This window comes from Oncorhynchus kisutch, unplaced genomic scaffold, assembly GCF_002021735.2.
Source record: "Oncorhynchus kisutch isolate 150728-3 unplaced genomic scaffold, Okis_V2 scaffold753, whole genome shotgun sequence".
Lineage (NCBI taxonomy): Eukaryota > Metazoa > Chordata > Actinopteri > Salmoniformes > Salmonidae > Oncorhynchus > Oncorhynchus kisutch.
In genome coordinates this window covers 88,522-102,896 of record NW_022262698.1, presented here as the reverse complement: position 1 = coordinate 102,896, position 14,375 = coordinate 88,522, and the positions used below count along the sequence as shown (strand labels likewise).

Here is a 14,375-nt window from a genome sequence, read left to right as displayed (position 1 = left end):
TAACTGGTTAACTAGTTGAACTAGTAAGCTAGGTAGTGAATAACTGGTTAACTAGTTGAACTAGTAAGCTAGGTAGTGAATAACTGGTTAACTAGTTGAACTAGTAAGATAGGTAGTGAATAACTGGTTAACTAGTTGAACTTGTAAGCTAGGTAGTGAATAACTGGTTAACTAGTTGAACTAGGTAGTGAATAACTGGTTAACTAGTTGAACTAGTAAGATAGGTAGTGAATAACTGGTTAACTAGTTGAACTAGTAAGCTAGGTAGTGAATAACTGGTTAACTAGTTGAACTAGTAAGCTAGGTAGTGAATAACTGGTTAACTAGTTGAACTAGGTAGTGAATAACTGGTTAACTAGTTGAACTAGTAAGATAGGTAGTGAATAACTGGTTAACTAGTTGAACTAGTAAGATAGGTAGTGAATAACAGGTTAACTAGTAAGCTAGGTAGTGAATAACTGGTTAACTAGTTTAACTAGTAAGCTAGGTAGTGAATAACTGGTTAACTAGTTGAACTAGGTAGTGAATAACTGGTTAACTAGTTTAACTAGTAAGCTAGGTAGTGAATAACTGGTTAACTAGTTTAACTAGTAAGATAGGTAGTGAATAACTGGTTAACTAGTTGAACTAGTAAGATAGGTAGTGAATAACTGGTTAACTAGTTGAACTAGTAAGCTAGGTAGTGAATAACTGGTTAACTAGTTGAACTAGTAAGCTAGGTAGTGAATAACTGGTTAACTAGTTTAACTAGTAAGCTAGGTAGTGAATAACTGGTTAACTAGTTGAACTAGGTAGTGAATAACTGGTTAACTAGTTGAACTAGTAAGATAGGTAGTGAATAACTGGTTAACTAGTTGAACTAGTAAGCTAGGTAGTGAATAACTGGTTAACTAGTTGAACTAGGTAGTGAATAACTGGTTAACTAGTTGAACTAGTAAGCTAGGTAGTGAATAACTGGTTAACTAGTTGAACTAGGTAGTGAATAACTGGTTAACTAGTTGAACTAGTAAGCTAGGTAGTGAATAACTGGTTAACTAGTTGAACTAGTAAGCTAGGTAGTGAATAACTGGTTAACTAGTTGAACTTGTAAGCTAGGTAGTGAATAACTGGTTAACTAGTTGAACTAGTAAGCTAGGTAGTGAATAACTGGTTAACTAGTTGAACTAGTAAGCTAGGTAGTGAATAACTGGTTAACTAGTTGAACTAGTAAGCTAGGTAGTGAATAACTGGTTAACTAGTTGAACTAGTAAGCTAGGTAGTGAATAACTGGTTAACTAGTTGAACTAGTAAGCTAGGTAGTGAATAACTGGTTAACTAGTTGAACTTGTAAGCTAGGTAGTGAATAACTGGTTAACTAGTTGAACTAATAAGCTAGGTAGTGAATAACTGGTTAACTAGTTGAACTAGTAAGATATGTAGTGAATAACTGGTTAACTAGTTGAACTAGTAAGCTAGGTAGTGAATAACTGGTTAACTAGTTGAACTTGTAAGCTAGGTAGTGAATAACTGGTTAACTAGTTGAACTAGTAAGCTAGGTAGTGAATAACTGGTTAACTAGTTGAACTAGTAAGCTAGGTAGCTGGTAAGAAAACCCTGAGCCTAGAGAAACACCTGGACAACCTGAAATAGAGGAAGTTGTGATCGATATGATAAACCAGTTTTCACATTTCACAAACCTGGTCGATATATAAACGGGGTAAATGTAAAAATTACAATCGACTTTATGACTCGAGATTAATTAATCTAACTCAGTGTTTTGGGTCACGCCCTGATCTGTTTCACCTGTCCTTGTGATTGTCTCCACCCCCTCCAGGTGTTGTTTATTTATCCCAGTGTATTTATCCCTGTGTTTCCTGTCTCTCTGTACCAGTGTATTTATCCCTGTGTTTCCTGTCTCTCTGTACCAGTGTATTTATCCCTGTGTTTCCTGTCTCTCTGTGCCAGTGTATATATCCCTGTGTTTCCTGTCTCTCTGTACCAGTGTATTTATCCCTGTGTTTCCTGTCTCTCTGTCCCAGTGTATTTATCCCTGTGTTTCCTGTCTCTCTGTACCAGTGTATTTATCCCTGTGTTTCCTGTCTCTCTGTCCCAGTGTATTTATCCCTGTGTTTCCTGTCTCTCTGTCCCAGTGTATTTATCCCTGTGTTTCCTGTCTCTCTGTACCAGTGTATTTATCCCTGTGTTTCCTGTCTCTCTGTGCCAGTGTATTTATCCCTGTGTTTCCTGTCTCTCTGTACCAGTGTATTTATCCCTGTGTTTCCTGTCTCTCTGTCCCAGTGTATTTATCCCTGTGTTTCCTGTCTCTCTGTGCCAGTGTATTTATCCCTGTGTTTCCTGTCTCTCTGTACCAGTGTATTTATCCCTGTGTTTCCTGTCTCTCTGTACCAGTGTATTTATCCCTGTGTTTCCTGTCTCTCTGTACCAGTGTATTTATCCCTGTGTTTCCTGTCTCTCTGTACCAGTGTATTTATCCCTGTGTTTCCTGTCTCTCTGTACCAGTGTATTTATCCCTGTGTTTCCTGTCTCTCTGTCCCAGTGTATTTATCCCTGTGTTTCCTGTCTCTCTGTGCCAGTGTATTTATCCCTGTGTTTCCTGTCTCTCTGTACCAGTGTATTTATCCCTGTGTTTCCTGTCTCTCTGTGCCAGTGTATTTATCCCTGTGTTTCCTGTCTCTCTGTACCAGTGTATTTATCCCTGTGTTTCCTGTCTCTCTGTGCCAGTGTATTTATCCCTGTGTTTCCTGTCTCTCTGTACCAGTGTATTTATCCCTGTGTTTCCTGTCTCTCTGTACCAGTGTATTTATCCCTGTGTTTCCTGTCTCTCTGTACCAGTGTATTTATCCCTGTGTTTCCTGTCTCTCTGTGTATTTCCTGTCCATGTAGCCGTGTGATCACCGGGTTTCCTGTCCATGTAGCCATGTGATCACCGGGTTTCCTGTCCATGTAGCCATGTGATCACCGGGTTTCCTGTCCATGTAGTCTGGTGATCACCAGGTTTCCTGTCCATGTAGCCGTGTGATCATCCTTGAGTATTGATCGTAATCTGACACCAAATTGACCCCCCCCCCCCCCCCCCCCCCCTCCGGGGAACCAAATAAACAATCTGTATGGCTGAGTGGGACGAGGCAAAGGGAATATCAAATCAGTCTGACAACACAGCAGACTGGCAGACATACAGTCAATGGAGAAATTAAATTAAATTAAATTAATAAATAAACTAACGTAACTCAACTAAACAAAAAGAAGAAGAAGAAACTACACTATGAAACAAAGATAAATTATATAAACGATGAAAATGATCTGGACTTTCAATTAAATTCATTAATTAAATTCATTGAGACAGATGGCTTGTTCATTTTTTTATTTTTTTTATTTCACCTTTATTTAACCAGGTAGGCTAGTTGAGAACACCTTTATTTAACCAGGTAGGCTAGTTGAGAACACCTTTATTTAACCAGGTAGGCTAGTTGAGAACACCTTTATTTAACCAGGTAGGCTAGTTGAGAACACCTTTATTTAACCAGGTAGGCTAGTTGAGAACACCTTTATTTAACCAGGTAGGCTAGTTGAGAACACCTTTATTTAACCGGGTAGGCTAGTTGAGAACACCTTTATTTAACCAGGTAGGCTAGTTGAGAACACCTTTATTTAACCAGGTAGGCTAGTTGAGAACACCTTTATTTAACCAGGTAGGCTAGTTGAGAACACCTTTATTTAACCGGGTAGGCTAGTTGAGAACACCTTTATTTAACCAGGTAAGCCAGTTGAGAACACCTTTATTTAACCAGGTAGGCTAGTTGAGAACACCTTTATTTAACCAGGTAAGCCAGTTGAGAACACCTTTATTTAACCAGGTAGGCTAGTTGAGAACACCTTTATTTAACTGGGTAGGCTAGTTGAGAACACCTTTATTTAACCAGGTAGGCTAGTTGAGAACACCTTTATTTAACCAGGTAGGCTAGTTGAGAACACCTTTATTTAACCAGGTAGGCTAGTTGAGAACACCTTTATTTAACCAGGTAAGCCAGTTGAGAACACCTTTATTTAACCAGGTAGGCTAGTTGAGAACACCTTTATTTAACCAGGTAGGCTAGTTGAGAACACCTTTATTTAACCAGGTAGGCTAGTTGAGAACACCTTTATTTAACCAGGTAGGCTAGTTGAGAACACCTTTATTTAACCAGGTAGGCTAGTTGAGAACACCTTTATTTAACCAGGTAGGCTAGTTGAGAACACCTTTATTTAACCAGGTAGGCTAGTTGAGAACACCTTTATTTAACCGGGTAGGCTAGTTGAGAACACCTTTATTTAACCAGGTAAGCCAGTTGAGAACACCTTTATTTAACCAGGTAGGCTAGTTGAGAACACCTTTATTTAACCAGGTAGGCTAGTTGAGAACACCTTTATTTAACCGGGTAGGCTAGTTGAGAACACCTTTATTTAACCAGGTAAGCCAGTTGAGAACACCTTTATTTAACCAGGTAGGCTAGTTGAGAACAAGTTCTCATTTGCAACTGCGACCTGGCCAAGATAAAGCATAGCAGTGTGAGCAGACAACAAAGAGTTACACATGGAATAAACAATTAACAAGTCAATAACACAGTAGAAACCAAAGGGGGAGTCTATATACAATGTGTGCAAAAGGCATGAGGAGGTAGGCAAATAATTACAATTTTGCAGATTAACACTGGAGTGATGAATGATCAGATGGTCATGTACAGGTAGAGATATTGGTGTGCAGAAGAGCAGAAAAGTAAATAAATAAAAACAGTATGGGGATGAGGTAGGTGAGAAAGGGTGGGCTATTTACCAATAGACTATGTACAGCTGCAGCGATCGGTTAGCCGCTCAGATAGCTGATGTTTGAAGTTGGTGAGGGAGATAAAAGTCTCCAACTTCAGCGATTTTTGCAATTCGTTCCAGTCACAGGCAGCAGAGTACTGGAACGAAAGGCGGCCAAATGAGGTGTTGGCTTTAGGGATGATCAGTGAGATACACCTGCTGGAGCGCGTGCTACGGATGGGTGTTGCCATCGTGACCAGTGAGCTGAGATAAGGCGGAGCTTTACCTAGCATGGACTTGTAGATGACCTGGAGCCAGTGGGTCTGGCGACGAATATGTAGCGAGGGCCAGCCGACTAGAGCATACAAGTCGCAGTGGTGGGTGGTATAAGGTGCTTTAGTGACGAAACGGATGGCACTGTGATAGACTGCATCCAGTTTGCTGAGTAGAGTGTTGGAAGCCATTTTGTAGATGACATCGCCGAAGTCGAGGATCGGTAGGATAGTCAGTCATTGAGGTAGATGGCTTGTTCATTGAGGCAGATGGCTTGTTCATTGAGGCAGATGGCTTGTTCATTGAGGCAGATGGCTTGTTCATTGAGGAAGATGGCTTGTTCATTGAGGTAGATGGCTTGTTCATTGAGGTAGATGGCTTGTTCATTGAGGCAGATGGCTTGTTCATTGAGGCAGATGGCTTGTTCATTGAGGTAGATGGCTTGTTCATTGAGGTAGATGGCTTGTTCATTGAAGTATATCGCTGACGACTCAAATAAATAACTGACAACCTTAACATAGAGCTCCAGTCAGTTTTAGAATGGGTAACTAGCAATAGGCTGGTGACAGATATATATATATATATATATATATATATATATATTTAAACTATAAGCATACATTTTGGGACAAATCCCTCGCTCAACACCAAACCTCATTTAGGTCTATTATTGAATAATGTGGCTATTGAGCAAGTTGAGGAGACTAAACTGCTGGGTGTTACCGTAGATACCAAGCTGTCATGGCCAAAACATATAGATTCAATGGTTGGTAAAATGGGAAGAGGTCTGTCCATGTTAGGCCGTTGCTCTGTCTTCTTGACATCTCATTCCACCAGACAGGTCCTACAGGCCCTAGTTTTGTCACACCTGGACATAGGTGAATTGCAGTTGGTCCGGAACAAAGCAGCACTTGTCACACTTAGATGTACATGGAAGGCAAGTGTCAGTAACAGGCATGTCAGTCTCTCCTGGCTAAAAAAGTTGTGGAGAGATTGACTGCATCACTATTGGTCTTTGTGTGAGGTGTTGATGTGTTGAACTGTCTGTTGAAGCAGTTGGCAACACAGTTCAGATCACTTATCGGTATAACACAAGAGATGCAACCAGAGGTCTCTTCCCAGTCCCCAGGTCCAGAACAGAGGCTGGGAAACACACAGTATTAAATAGAGCCATGACTACATGAAACTCTCTGCCACTCCAAGCAATACAACCAGTTAAAAAAAACATAAAATAACACCTTACTGCACAAAGGTGACTGTGAAGAGACACCGCCATTTTGTATATCTTGGTTTGTAATGTGCATTGTACTATGTATAAGACCTAGATATTGTGTGTATGTACTGATATGGAGGCTGTGTGTGACATTTTAAATGTCTGTATTTCAGTCCTTGACTAATAATGTTCTGTACTATGTATAAGACCTAGATATTGTGTGTATGTACTGATATGGAGGCTGTGTGTGACATTTTAAATGTCTGTATTTCAGTCCTTGACTAATAATGTTCTGTACTATGTATAAGACCTAGATATTGTGTGTATGTACTGATATGGAGGCTGTGTGTGACATTTTAAATGTCTGTATTTCAGTCCTTGACTAATAATGTTCTGTACTATGTATAAGACCTAGATATTGTGTGTATGTACTGATATGGAGGCTGTGTGTGACATTTTAAATGTCTGTATTTCAGTCCTTGACTAATAATGTTCTGTACTATGTATAAGACCTAGATATTGTGTGTATGTACTGATATGGAGGCTGTGTGTGACATTTTAAATGTCTGTATTTCAGTCCTTGACTAATAATGTTCTGTACTATGTATAAGACCTAGATATTGTGTGTATGTACTGATATGGAGGCTGTGTGTGACATTTTAAATGTCTGTATTTCAGTCCTTGACTAATAATGTTCTGTACTATGTATAAGACCTAGATATTGTGTGTATGTACTGATATGGAGGCTGTGTGTGACATTTTAAATGTCTGTATTTCAGTCCTTGACTAATAATGTTCTGTACTATATATTGTGTCATGTTTCGTGTGGACCCCAGGAGGAGTAGCTGATGCTTTTGCAGCGGCTATTTGGGCATCCTAATAAATACCAAATACGCCAAGTTACAACGAGACATATCAATTCTCGCGATAACTGCCAGCGAGAGTTCCCCGGAAGTAAATATTCTCCATTTATTTGCAATGAGGGAAGGCCTGCACTGCCTGAACATTCAAACTAGTTGAGGGAATAGTTTACAGTAAACAAATTGTCTTCCTCCCCTCCTCTTTGTATTTGCAAGAATTTAAAAAGCAAGAAACACACTCAAGACAATCTAGTTATCTTTTCAACCAAGTCGTTGGTCTTTTTTAGTGTTGAATAGCCATGCAGGTTTAATAAGAGAGAGAAGGCGGTAACTAACAGCTAATGTTAGCTTGATGACTTCTTGCCTTTGGACATACAGTATTTTGTCATTAAGAAACATTACCGAGGGATTATTAACCCTGGCCACCGAGTGGAAGAGAAGTTAACCGGTGTCTGAAAAAATGATTATTGAAAACCTAGATTCATTGAAAACGTGGCTTTTTAAAACCCTCGAACCAATGTAAGTAGCTAACTTAGATGGCTAACGTTTAGCAACATTAGCTTGCCAGCATCAAGATGCAACAACATGACTGAAGACAAGGCTAGTATCATTTGGATGCTAACTTGACTAGCTAGTTTAATGTTTATATCATGTGGCTAGATATTTCAAAACAAAATAGGCAGTTTTATAGTTGAGAAATGGTCTGTTATCTTGTAAACGATTGGTCTTCTTGGTATGGTAAGGATATATATATTCTAGCTAATTTGTTGTTGTTGTTGTATAGCTAGAGTTAGCATGGCTAACGGTGTGTTTGTTGACACTTATCCCCTGTTCTAGTTGTGATGCAGATCCATCTGCCCTCGCTAAATACGTCGTTGCCTTGGTGAAGAAAGACAAAAGTGAGACGGAACTCAAAGCCCTGTGTGTCGACCAGTTGGACGTATTTCTACAGAAAGGTAACGAAACTTATTAAAACATGTTTATAGTTGTGACAACAAGTGGTGGTGACGTTAGTCGTCATCTGCCTCGAAAATCAGAGGTACTTTTTGACTGACTGTGACTGAATCCTATTCTCTTTTTATAGTGTGTTACTTTGGTCTAAAGTAGTGTACTATATAGGGAATAGGGTTCTGGTCTAAAGTAGTGCACTATATAGGGAATAGGGTTCTGGTCTAAAGTAGTGCACTATATAGGGAATAGGGTTCTGGTCTAAAGTAGTGCACTATATAGGGAATAGGGTTCTGGTCTAAAGTAGTGCACTATATAGGGAATAGGGTTCTATAGGGCCCTGGTCTAAAGTAGTGCACTATATAGGGAATATGGTTCTATAGGGTCCTGGTCTAAAGTAGTGCACTATATATAGGGAATATGGTTCTATAGGGCCCTGGTCTAAAGTACTGCACTATATATAGGGAATAGGGTTTTATAGGGCCCTGGTCTAAAGTAGTGCACTATATAGGGAATAGGGTTCTGGTCTAAAGTAGTGCACTGTATAGGGAATAGGGTTCTATAGGGCCCTGATCAAACGTAGAGCACTATATAGGGAATAGGGATCTATAGGGCTCTGGTCTAAAGTAGTGCACTATATAGGGAATAGGGTTCTATAGGGCTCTGGTCTAAAGTAGTGCACTGTATAGGGAATAGGGTTCTATAGGGCCCTGATCAAACGTAGTGCACTATATAGGGAATAGGGTTCTATAGGGCCCTGATCAAACGTAGAGCACTATATAGGGAATAGGGATCTATAGGGCTCTGGTCTAAAGTAGTGCACTATATAGGGAATAGGGTTCTATAGGGCCCTGGTCTAAAGTAGTGCACTATATAGGGAATAGGGTTCTATAGGGCCCTGGTCTAAAGTAGTGCACTATATAGGGAATAGGGTTCTATAGGGCCCTGGTCTAAAGTAGTGCACTATATAGGGAATAGGGTTCTATAGGGCCCTGGTCTAAAGTAGTGCACTATATAGGGAATAGGGTTCTATAGGGCCCTGGTCTAAAGTAGTGCACTAAATTGGTAATAGTGTTCCATTTGGAACTATACACAGTGACTGATACTCATTAGTTACCTAATGTGCAATGTGTCGGTGTCGGCCCCACTATTCATGCCCTTGTCCTCCTTCCCTCATCAACCACCCCTCGTTCCCTATTCCCGTCTTCTCCCAGAGACGCAGACCTTTGTCGATAGACTCTTTGAAGCCGTCAACTCCAAAAGCTACCTACCTCAGCAGGACCATCAGCCAGGTTCCGCGGGCAAAGCGGAGGGACACCTGACCAGGACGGACAAAGACGACCAGAGGAAAGATGAGGTGACTGGTTGAGTCATGTTGAACAGGCATCAACACTTAAAGGGAATGTTTACTTTAACAGTGATGCTACAGGAAACAGCTGTGGTAGAGTTTTAGTGCCTCCACATAATTGGCATGGAAGGTTACACACCACAGTCTGACAGTAGAGATCTATTGTCCAATAGTATTATTTGTAATCAGGAAGTGGGGTTATTTGTAAACAGGATGAGATCAATGCAGTTCATCTAGTGCTACTTTCAGGTTCTTAGTTCAAACTTGTGTTTTCCAGCCAAGTCGCGAGGAGGACCGGGACAAGAAGTTCTCCAGGAGAGTGAACTACAGCCCCCCGTCCAGCTCCCGCTACAGCAGAGACAGCAGGTCAGTGTGAACTACAGTAGAGACAGCAGGTCAGTGTGAACTACAGTAGAGACAGCAGGTCAGTGTGAACTACAGTAGAGACAGCAGGTCAGTGTGAACTACAGCAGAAACCGCAGGTCAGTGTGAACTACAGCAGAGACAGCAGGTCAGTGTGAACTACAGCAGAGACAGCAGGTCAGTGTGAACTACAGTAGAGACAGCAGGTCAGTGTGAACTACAGCAGGTCAGTGTGAACTACAGTAGAGACAGCAGGTCAGTGGGAACTACAGTAGAGACAGCAGGTCAGTGTGAACTACAGCAGGTCAGTGTGAACTACAGCAGGTCAGTGTGAACTACAGTAGAGACATCAGGTCAGTGTGAACTACAGCAGGGACAGCAGGTCAGTGTGAACTACAGTAGAGACAGCAGGTCAGTGTGAACTACAGCAGGTCAGTGTGAACTACAGCAGGTCAGTGTGAACTACAGCAGGTCAGTGTGAACTACAGCAGGTCAGTGTGAACTACAGTAGGTCAGTGTGAACTACAGTAGAGACAGCAGGTCAGTGTGAACTACAGTAGAGACAGCAGGTCAGTGTGAACTACAGCAGAGACAGCAGGTCAGTGTGAACTACAGCAGGTCAGTGTGAACTACAGCAGGTCAGTGTGAACTACAGCAGGTCAGTGGGAACTACAGCAGAGACAGCAGGTCAGTGTGAACTACAGCAGAGACAGCAGGTCAGTGTGAACTACAGTAGAGACAGCAGGTCAGTGTGAACTACAGTAGAGACAGCAGGTCAGGGTGAACTACAGTAGAGACAGCCGGTCAGGGTGAACTACAGTAGAGACAGCAGGTCAGTGTGAACTACAGTAGAGACAGCAGGTCAGTGTGAACTACAGCAGGTCAGTGTGAACTACAGCAGGTCAGTGTGAACTACAGTAGAGACAGCAGGTCAGTGTGAACTACAGTAGAGACAGCAGGTCAGGGTGAACTACAGTAGAGACAGCAGGTCAGGGTGAACTACAGTAGGTCAGTGTGAACTACAGCAGGTCAGGGTGAACTACAGTAGAGACAGCAGGTCAGTGTGAACTACAGCAGGTCAGTGTGAACTACAGCAGGTCAGTGTGAACTACAGTAGGTCAGTGTGAACTACAGTAGAGACAGCAGGTCAGTGTGAACTACAGCAGGTCAGTGTGAACTACAGCAGGTCAGTGTGAACTACAGTAGAGACAGCAGGTCAGTGTGAACTACAGCAGGTCAGTGTGAACTACAGCAGGTCAGTGTGAACTACAGTAGAGACAGCAGGTCAGTGTGAACTACAGCAGGTCAGTGTGAACTACAGCAGGTCAGTGGGAACTACAGTAGAGACAGCAGGTCAGTGTGAACTACAGTAGAGACAGCAGGTCAGTGTGAACTACAGTAGAAACCGCAGGTCAGTGTGAACTACAGCAGGTCAGTGTGAACTACAGCAGGTCAGTGTGAACTACAGCAGGTCAGTGTGAACTACAGCAGGTCAGTGTGAACTACAGCCCCCCATTGACAACAGGTGAGGGACATAGTTCCCTATTAAATTACTCTACTGGACCTGGTCAATAGTAGTACACTATATAGTGTATAGGGTGCTATTTGAGACTGATCCATAAATGCTCCTGTCTCTGTTCAATGGGATGTTTCCTAAATGACTTTATTCTGCCCTTCTTTTCCCCCTCCTCTCTCTCCCCCTCCTCTCTCTCCCTCCTCTCTCTCTCTCCCCCTCCTCTCTCTCTCCCCCTCCTCTCTCTCTCTCCCCCTCCTCTCTCTCTCTCCCCCTCCTCTCTCTCTTCCTCTTCCTCCTCTCTCCCTCCTCTCTCTCCTCTCTCTCTCTCTCTCCCTCCTCTCTCTCTCTCCCTCCTCTCTCTCCCTCCTCTCTCTCTCTCTCCCTCCTCTCTCTCTCTCTCCCTCCTCTCTCTCTCTCTCCCTCCTCTCTCTCTCTCTCCCTCCTCTCTCTCTCTCCCCCTCCTCTCTCTCTCCCCCTCCTCTCTCTCTCCCCCTCTTCCTCCTCTCTCTCCCTCCTTTCCCTCCCTCCTCTCTCTTTCCCTCCCTCCTCTCTCTACCTCCTCTTTCCCCCCTCTCTCTTCCTCCTCTTTCCCCCCTCTCTCTTCCTCCTCTGTCTTCCCCTCCCCCCCCTCCCCTTCTCTGTCGTTTGTCAGACGAGGGGATGACCGTAAAAGGGACGACCGTACCAGGAAACGGAACGATTACGACCGCATCCCCCCGAGACGGGACTCGTACCGGGACCGTTACAACCGGAGGAGGGGCCGTAGCTACAGCCGCAGTAGGAGCAGGAGTAAGGACCGGGCCAGGGACCGGGAGAGAGACCGAGACCGCAGTAGCAGGAGTCACAGCAGGACCCACTCCAAGAGCAGAGGTGAGAGTGGAGACCGACAGAACAACTGGTTTATGTTCCTGGTTTAGACAGAAGACTATGATTGGTTGATTCATTTTGAAAGTCAGTATGTCTGGCTGTTAGACTAGTGTTGGGTTGGAACAAAACCATGCACATCCAACGGCTCTACGCCTGCTCTAGATATCATGACTGTTTCCTGCTTCCTGACGCTATCCTTCTGATCACAGAGCGGGATGCTGGGAGGTCAAAGTACGAACCCGATCGAGGAGACCGGGGGACGGAGGTTGGAGCTGGTGAAGGCCTCCTGCCGATCCCCACGGCAACCGCCACGTTCCCCGTGCCGACCCTCAGCAGCACCATCACGGTGATCGCCCCTCAAGGTAACCACAGCAACAGCATCGCCTCGGTGACGGACAGCTGGTCGGACTTCCACCCGGATCAGTCACTGGACCGGCCCCTTCCGCCACAGAGGAAACGTTGCCGTGACTACGACGGTAAGCAGGAAGGAAGTTGTCTTTTAGTGGCCCGGGATGACGTATGACCGAGAAGGAGAATGTTTGGAGTGAATTTGGTTTTTTTCTGTCTGTTGTTCCTGGAAAAGGCCGTTTTGTATCGAACTGTCCTCTCGCTGTGCTTCTTCACAATGGGTTGTTCTGTATGTGTGGAGACATAATGGTATCGAACTGTCCTCTCGCTGTGCTTCTTCACAATGGGTTGTTCTGTATGTGTGGAGACATAATGGTATCGAACTGTCCTCTCGCTGTGCTTCTTCACAATGGGTTGTTCTGTATGTGTGGAGACATAATGGTATCTAACTGTCCTCTCGCTGTGCTTCTTCACAATGGGTTGTTCTGTATGTGTGGAGACATAATGGTATCTAACTGTCCTCTCGCTGTGCTTCTTCACAATGGGTTGTTCTGTATGTGTAGAGACATAATGGTATCTAACTGTCCTCTCGCTGTGCTTCTTCACAATGGGTTGTTCTGTATGTGTGGAGACATAATGGTATCTAACTGTCCTCTCGCTGTGTTACTAAACCGTATTGTGTTGTCTTCCTGAGAAAGGCCTTCTGTATCTAACTGTCCTCTCGCTGTGCTTCTTCACAAGGGGTTGTTCTGTATGTGTAGAGACATAATGGTATCGAACTGTCCTCTAGCTGTGTTACTAAACCGTATTGTGTTGTCTTCCTGAGAAAGGCCTTCTGTATCTAACTGTCCTCTAGCTGTTACTAAACCGTATTGTGTTGTCTTCCTGAGAAAGGCCTTCTGTTTCTAACTGTCCTCTAGCTGTTACTAAACCGTATTGTGTTGTCTTCCTGAGAAAGGCCTTCTGTTTCTAACTGTCCTCTAGCTGTGTTACTAAACCGTATTGTGTTGTCTTCCTGAGAAAGGCCTTCTGTATCTAACTGTCCTCTAGCTGTTACTAAACCGTATTGTGTTGTCTTCCTGAGAAAGGCCTTCTGTATCTAACTGTCCTCTAGCTGTGTTACTAAACCGTATTGTGTTGTCTTCCAGAGAAAGGCTTCTGTATGCGCGGGGACATTTGCCCATTCGACCACGGTATCGATCCAGTGGTGGTGGAGGACGTTAATCTACCTAACATGTTCCAAGCCCCTCCCCCTATCCCGGGGGTCGCCCAGCCCCCTCCCGGCCTACCGCCCCCGCCAGGACCTCCCCCTCTCATGACCCCACCTCCCGTCAACCTCCGCCCCCCTGTGCCCCTGACAGGCAGCCTGCCGCCCGGCCTGCCGCCCAGCCTGCCGCCAGGTAGGAATTCAGTGAATCCGTCTGTCATAACGAGTCCGTGGCTCGAGTCGCATGTGTTGTCATTCCAAATGGAAACCCTCTTCCCTATAGGGTGAGCTTCTTTCGACCATAGCCAATCGGGTGTTCGCCTTACCTTATAAAGATCTCCACAGAGACTATAATTCACCAGAGTGTGTCGATGTCAGACTTGCATCGTTCTAGAATGTTAGAATGGCGGCCATCTTGGTCAGGAACCATTCTAGTGTTTTATTTAAATCTGTGCCCCTCCCCCCAGGTCCCCCTCACCAGGCATCAGGGATGGGTGCCCCCCCAGGTCCCCCTCACCAGGCATCAGGGATGGGTGCCCCCCCAGGTCCCCCTCACCAGGCATCAGGGATGGATGCCCCTCCTAGCTCCATCGCCAACTCTGTTCCCACTATTGTAACCACAGGGACACGACCCTCCATCCCCCAGCCCC

General features: G+C 44.1%; 1 protein-coding gene across 5 annotated transcripts in view; it reads left to right on the top strand.

The window, feature by feature from the left end:
- The window catches only part of LOC109888342 (RNA-binding protein 26), a 34,698-nt gene that overhangs the window by 4,486 nt on the left and 15,837 nt on the right, over positions 1 to 14,375 (top strand). For 2 of the 5 annotated variants that reach the window (XM_031816163.1, XM_031816162.1), the window contains exons 2-8: positions 7,966 to 8,084; positions 9,291 to 9,433; positions 9,702 to 9,790; positions 11,956 to 12,173; positions 12,380 to 12,646; positions 13,667 to 13,918; positions 14,193 to 14,375. The exon at positions 14,193 to 14,375 is cut by the window's right edge and continues 21 nt beyond it. In XM_031816163.1, the coding sequence (XP_031672023.1) occupies positions 7,966 to 8,084; positions 9,291 to 9,433; positions 9,702 to 9,790; positions 11,956 to 12,173; positions 12,380 to 12,646; positions 13,667 to 13,918; positions 14,193 to 14,375 (1,271 nt within the window). Of the gene's footprint in view, positions 1 to 7,207; positions 7,648 to 7,965; positions 8,085 to 9,290; positions 9,434 to 9,701; positions 9,791 to 11,955; positions 12,174 to 12,379; positions 12,647 to 13,666; positions 13,919 to 14,192 lie in introns of those variants that run through there. The other 3 variants (XM_031816165.1, XM_031816166.1, XM_031816164.1) reach the window with 3 other exon arrangements.